The following is a 6,977-nucleotide window of genomic DNA, read 5'->3' on the forward strand; positions in this document are numbered from 1 at the left end:
TGATGGTAGTGAATAATTCCATGGCCTGCAGGCAGGAGGGCGCAGGGAGAAGAAAACAGGATCAGGATCAGTCTTAGTCCTGGGTCCTGCCCGCCAGCCCTCCAGGAAAGGGCCTTGGCCCTGAGGAGCTGCCTGGGGGAGGAAGACCTCAGAAAGAGGAAGTGGTATCTGCTAGGTGAGCAAAAACTCAGGGCACAGAGAGCTGTGGTGATGGAAAGGCGGTACCAAGCACAGAACAGGAAGGTGGGGACGGGTGACTCCTAACAGCTGATGGGGGAAATAGTTCCTGTCTGAGGGGAGACCTCAGCCTGCAGGGGAGACACCATCCTCTTGGCCAGGCAATCCATTCAGAAAGCTGGGGGAGGAAGAGGACCACCATCCCCTTCTCTGCTCTCTGCCCTCCTCAGCCATCTTCCTGAAGGCCTGCATTTCCTCTCCCCATCTTCCCGGCTTCGTCCGCTTCCCAACAAGCTAAAGCCGTCCCAGCCATGCACCCTGACTGTGGAGTTATCACTTTCTCCGCCATCTACCATCCTATGTATTTCCTTTCTAGATGGAGGAAAATAGATGACAGCATCGGCAACCTGAGTTCAAACCTTGACTCCACTATTTGGGGTAGCTGTATGGTCTTGGGCAAATCACTTAACCCCTCTGCGATACCAGGAATTAAAGCAGTGCCTGTGAATCGCTTGCAAGAGTACCACGCACATGGTAGCCTCTGCAAGGCATTCAGGAGTTACCATGGGTGCTTCTTACAGTGATAGCATGCCATTCTTACATCGTTTCACAAGTTGTTCAAAAATCATAGACAGACAAGGAGTAGGCTTAGAGGTCACGGAGTTCAGTTTTCTCATTTTATGGTTGAAGAAACACATGAGCAGTAAAGCCGGATGGCTTGTTCAGATTGGTATGTGCCGCGTGGACTCTGTGTCTCAGAGCTAAACCATGCAGACTCTAGGGGTTCTGCATGTCCCTCTCTGGATTCTCTAACTGCCTGGTTCTCTGACCACGGAAACCATCAAGAAGGGCAAAGTTGAGAAGATGGGTTGGGTGGGAAGGGGTGGGAGGACGTCGGCTGAAGAGGAGCTCTCACGTACAGCACTATGGGTGCTGGGTTTGAAAGTCTCCTTGATGAACAAGGTGGCCAGTGTGGGCTCGAAGAAAGCTTCTGTCTTCTCCACGCACGTCATCCAGCGAGGGTGGACTGGCTGCAGAGACAAAGCTGGAATGAGCGGCTCCTGTCAAGGGTTCTTCCTCATCCACTTTTCCAGGCCAGTCTTGCCTAGACCCTCTCCCCCAGGGGACGTTCTCTTTTCTGGACTTCCTGGGTCTGTCTCCCTTTGGTCTATAAATCCTTTTGGTGACACACATGGGGAGTTTGCTGCTTAGCACAAAGGAGCTCAGATCTTCTCCAGCATTAGTCATGAGCCTGGGCTGGGCAAGCTATCCTTGTTTACTGCCTACTGAGTTTGAAAGCAAGGCCTCTGGGAAGCATCCTTCTGGATAACTAAAGGGCTCCTGGGAAGGACAGGACTAGATTCAACCCTAGTAGCTCAGACGGTAAAGCATCAGCCTGCAATGAAGAAGACCCCTGGCTTGATCCTTGGGTCAGGAAGATCCCCTGGAGAAGGAAATGGCAACTCACTCCAGTATTCTTGCCTGGAGAATTTCATGGACAAAGGAGCCTGGTAGGTTACAGTCCATGGGGTCGCAATGAGTCAGATGCGACTGAGCGACTACTCACACAGAGCCAGCCCTCTCACTTTGGCAGGTCTGCTTGCCACCTCGTCCTGCCTACCGCACACCCCTCCCAACACGTGCATGGCTCAGGGATCCCAGTGAAGACACCCCTCCTCCCAAGCTTCTTTACCTAAACTAGGAACTGAAGAAGGAAATTTCTCCCTGCCTCCTGCCTTCCTCCCCCATTCTGCAAATGGTAGGACCTTCTCTTATAAAGAAGAAAGTTATCAGAGCAAAATCGAGTTTTAGATACCATATTGCTTGGTAGGAGAAGAGGAAAAAAGAAAAGATGAAATATATGCAATTCAGAGAGCTAAGGAGCTTTCTGCCAAATCAGGGAAAAGAATATAGGATGAGAGGCTTCCCTGGTGGTCCAGTGATTAAGAATCTCTGCCTTGCAATGCAGGGGATGGGCACGTGGGTTCGATTCCTGGTTGAGAAACTGAAAGCCCACATGTCACAGAGCAATGAAGTCCATACCACAAATACCGAGCCCAATTGCTCTGGAGCCCACACCGTAACTAGAGAGTCCAAATGCCACAACTAGAGATCCCACATCATGCAATGAAGATCCCATGTGCTGCAACTAAGATCCGACATAGTCAAATAAATAAAACAAAATAAATATATATTTTTAAAAAGAATATAGGATGAGATGATGGACACCTTCAAAGGAGGAGAAACAGATAGATAAGAACTCAAAGAGGACTTTGGCAATCAGGGTGGTTTTAAACAGCAGGGTGGAAAGAATAATGAACAAGAGAGAGATGCTGGTGTGGATGGCATTGCAGAAATGACGCAGGGCAGGTGAGAGACAAATTCAAGGAAGCGCGAGTAGGGAAAGCTGAGTGGGAACTTAGGAAAAACATATTAATATGTTAATTAGGGTTGAGTGGGATGAAGTCACTAGACTTCATTCCTGTTACTTCTTTACCCCCCGGGGCCTCCTGTCAGGAAAGTGACATGGGCTGCCACCATACATTCTGGTCCTAAGGTTGGAGATCGCTTATGGGGCTTCCAATGGAAGAGGAAAGAGAAAGGAAAGCCACTACTGTTGTTGTTGAAGACACTCCTGGGCCTGCCTATTAGAATGTTTATCTTTTTGGAGGTTGCTCCAGACCCAGTTGCCCACGTCTCTGTGTTCCTGTCTGCCCCATCGCCATGAGGTCTATTAAGTACCTTCTCCTGGTGAGTAGGGACTCAGACACTTTTGATACCATATTAGTTGATGCTCTGAAGCTCACAAACATGGAAAACAAACAGAAAGGCCCCTGGGTCTGGCAGCAATGCCAGGGACAGGGGCAGACTCTGCTGGCCACCTTTGGCTTCATCTCCTGCAGCCTCCTGAGGACAAGCTCAGTTCTGAGACTGCTTCTCAGCAGACAGCGGAAGGTGGTGGAGGGCTGCACCCAAGACAGCAGCGAGCACATGAGCCTTGAGCTTGATGATGTGGGTCTGCCTGCCCTGTCTGGCCCTCCTGGTTCTTGAGTTGTTTCCTGATCCCTTTTGCCGATTCTTGTCCTTAGCAGCCTTTGCCAGCTCCATGCCAGAGCCCATAGCCTGGGCCATGGTAGACCCTGACTTGGTTCCTGAAGCATATGAGACCACCTTGGACCACTCACTGCTGTCCCTGTGCCACTCTGTGACTCTTCTGGTCACAACTGTGCTGAGTCGTATGTTCTATATGCAGGAAAGTCACTTCCAGGATCTATAAATGAATGTTAAGTCTCAGGGGTGGAGGTTGACAGGTTATGTATTCATCTGCTGGGGGTTATCAGGATCTGAGTTGTCTCTTGAGACATGAGACGATACAGTATACCATATTAGTTGTAGAGAAAGAAAAAAAATCACTGTTAAAATATAAAGGATGAAAGAAATAATTAAAATCCAAGATAATGAGGCTCAATAGATCAAGAAACAGAAAAAAAATTTGTAGAGATGTGAGTAGGGAAATGGATTGGGAGTTCGAGATTAGCAGATGCAAACTATTACATAGAGAGTGTATAAACAATGTCCTACTGTACAGCATAGGGAACTATATTCAACCTCTTGTGATAAGCCATAATGGAAAAGGATATGAAAAACAATGTGTGTGTATGTATATATATATGCACACAGAGCTGCTCGGGAGAACAGGGGAAATACTACCCAGAACGTGCTCTATAAATTTTATATATATATATAAAACAAAATCACTTTGCTGTATAGCAGAAATTAACAAACACTCTAAATCAACTCTACTTGAATAAAACAAATTTTAAAAAAAGAAAGAAAAATATTTGCAGATAGAACCTTTGAACCATGAGTAATGACAAACATGACAGAAATCAAGAAAAACTCCAAGAGTCTGGAGGGAAGTGGATTTCTGCGCAATTTTCAGTAAGGGGAAAGTAGATTTTAGAGATTACAAGTGAGCCAGGAATCCTTAATGCGCATTTTGAAACACAATTCTAGAATGAATCATTAAACCGACTATTTTTGAACACCTGGAAAATAATGTGTAACTTCTGGGGCCCTGGTGGCTTCACTGGTATGACTCAGACAGTGAAGAATCTAGTGGCAATGCAGGAGACCCAGGTTCAATCCCTGGATCTGGAAGATTACCTGGAAAAGGAAATGGCAACCCGCTTCAGTATTCAGGACACGACTTCGTGACTAACACTCTGAGGGCCAGTGTAGGATAACTGGGGATGAATAATGTCAAAATTATTTTCAAATTTCATCATTTTTAGGGGTAACCAACAAGGACCGGAGGGCTTCCCAGGTGGCTTAGTAGTAAAGAATATGCCTGGCAATGCAGGAGTCACAGGAGACGTGGATTCAACCCATGGGTTTGATCCCTGGGTTTGGAAGATCCCCTGGAAGAGGAAATGGCAACTCACTCTAGTGTCTTTGCCTGGAGAATCCCATGGACAGAGGAGCCTGGAGGGCCACAGTCCACAGGGTTGCAAAGAATCAGACACGACTGAGCAGCTGAGCAACAAGAACCTACTGTATAGAACAGGAAAGTGTGAACAGTGCTATGTGGCAGCCTGGATGGGAGGAGGGGTTTGGGGAGAATGGATACATGTGTATGTACGGCTGAGTCCCTTCACTGTTCACCCGGAACTACCACAGCATTGTTAATCAGCTATAGTTTAAAATAAAATAGTTTTTAAAAGTAATGTGACGATATGAATAAATATATTTTTAGCACTAAAAATAAATGTGATCATTTTTAAAGGTCACTAAATTAGAATGAACAGTAGATCAAGAGTCACAAACTCAAACAGGAGCCGTGAGGTACCATAAATAACAGAAGCAGCCCAACTTCAGAACCCCAGGACCAGAAGGGGTGATGGCAACCCCATATCCAGGCCTACTGGCTGCATCCCTCAGTTCCAGGCATTTGTTGCCCTGGGAGGAGGCTAACTCAGCACTCACGTTGAAAACAAAAACCAAAAGGGCTGGAACTCTTTTTGTGTGTCATCGCCTAATTTTTGAAAGTCAGCCATTCATGAAAAGTTTGTAAAAATCTTTAGAGTCCAACGAAACACACCCATGAGCCAGATTCATCCTCCAGGATCACGGTGGTTCTCCCTCTGCATAGAGAATTCAGCATTTACTAAATGTGAATTACTATAATAACTTAAACCCTCGCACTTCAATTACACAAGCTGTACATAGGAGCCTAATGCCTGTTCTGCCTAGCTCACAGAGCTGCTTGGGATAACAGGGGAAATACCACACAGAACGCGCTCTGTAAACTCTCAAGTTCTACTCCATTCTGTTGGTGCTATCTTGATTTCAAGATACCATCTGGTACAACCGTAAGTTATGTCCTTGTGAAATCGATGGAAAAATCCATGTTAAATAACAGTGTTGTTTGAGTGGATTCTGAACTGGCTGACCCAGAAGGGAATGCCAGTGATTAATGTCTCCAATTTAGTACGAGCTTCCCTGACTGCCCCACTGAACATTGTAACATGTCCACACTGGGTATCTCTCTCCCTCTTTCCTTTTTTATTTTTTCATAACACTTAATACCATCACCTGGTGGCTAAAATGGTAAAGAATCTGTGTGCAATCCAGGAGACCTGAGTTTGAACCTTGAGTCGGGATACCTTGGAGAAGGGAATGGTTATCCTCTCCAATATTCTTGCCTGGAGAATTCCATGTATGGAGGAGCCCGGCGGGCAAGTCTAAAGGGTCACAAAGAATGGGACGTGACTGAGCAACTAACACTTTCACTTTTTTTCCAATACCATCCAATGTATTTTATTTAGTTTATAGTCTTTCTGTCTCCGTTAGAATAGAAGCATTTGAGGACAGAGATTTATATCTATTTTGTTCATGAAGAATCCAAAGAGTCTAGAGAAGTGTCTGGCATATAATAGGGACTCAATTAATATTTGTTGCATAAATGGATTGCTGACTACACTGGTCTTCAATAACCTGAATCAATACTCTTTCCTCTGCAGAATCTTACCAGTAATCTAGATGAAGACTCAGTAAACAAAACCACAAATGACTCAAGGCAGAAATCATAGATCGCTGAAACAAAGGCTAAAATCCCCTGAGTAAACACACATGTTGGCGTGAATGTAAATAGTTTACCCTTAACAGACACAAATATGAAGTTCTGCTTTTAATTTCCCAAACTCAGCTTCTCGAGTTTAATAAGAGAAAAACTTGGCTTAACAGCCATTTTCACTGACTACATATACCCAAAATTAATAAACAAAATATGGTCAGATGAGACCTGACAGTCCTTTTGAATCAGAGCATTACAAATTGGAATTCATTCAGAAGAACATGGTGAGACATCTGTAATTCATGACCATCGGATAGAAATACACATTTTGGTCCAGTTAAGGCCAAAAGCTCCGTGGTGTCTTTGACTCCACTCCCTCTCTCACACCAAACATCCATCAGGAGACTGCTGCTTACCTACAGAATATGTTCTTTTAAAACATAAAACAGATAAATCCTTCTACAGGCCCCTGTTACATGAAGAGAAAAACTCAAGACCTTACAGTGACTGACCAGGGCCTGGTATAATCCCCTCCTGGGTTGCACAGAGTCGGACACGACTGAAGCGACTTAGCAGCAGCAGCAGCAGGAAATGGCAACCCACTCCAGTGTTCTCGCCTGGAGGATCCCAGGGACGCGGGAGCCTGGTGGGCTGTTGTCTATGGGGTCACACAGAGTCGGACACGACTGAAACGACTTAGCAGCAGTAGCAGTAGCCTTCATTT

The 6,977-nt window shown here is 45.6% G+C and overlaps 1 protein-coding gene across 5 annotated transcripts in view; it reads right to left on the reverse strand.

Annotated features, from left to right (window-relative positions):
• The window catches only part of KEL (Kell blood group, metallo-endopeptidase), a 26,383-nt gene that overhangs the window by 3,775 nt on the left and 15,631 nt on the right, over positions 1-6,977 (reverse strand). For all 5 annotated transcript variants that reach the window (XM_010855000.1, XM_010854998.1, XM_010855001.1 and 2 more), the window contains 2 exons: positions 1,098-1,208; positions 11-25 (listed from right to left, as the gene is read on the reverse strand). In XM_010855000.1, the coding sequence (XP_010853302.1) occupies positions 11-25; positions 1,098-1,208 (126 nt within the window). The remainder of the gene's footprint in view (positions 1-10; positions 26-1,097; positions 1,209-6,977) is intronic.

This window comes from Bison bison, unplaced genomic scaffold (assembly GCF_000754665.1).
Source record: "Bison bison bison isolate TAMUID 2011002044 unplaced genomic scaffold, Bison_UMD1.0 scf7180017864352, whole genome shotgun sequence".
NCBI classification, from domain to species: Eukaryota; Metazoa; Chordata; class Mammalia; order Artiodactyla; family Bovidae; genus Bison; species Bison bison.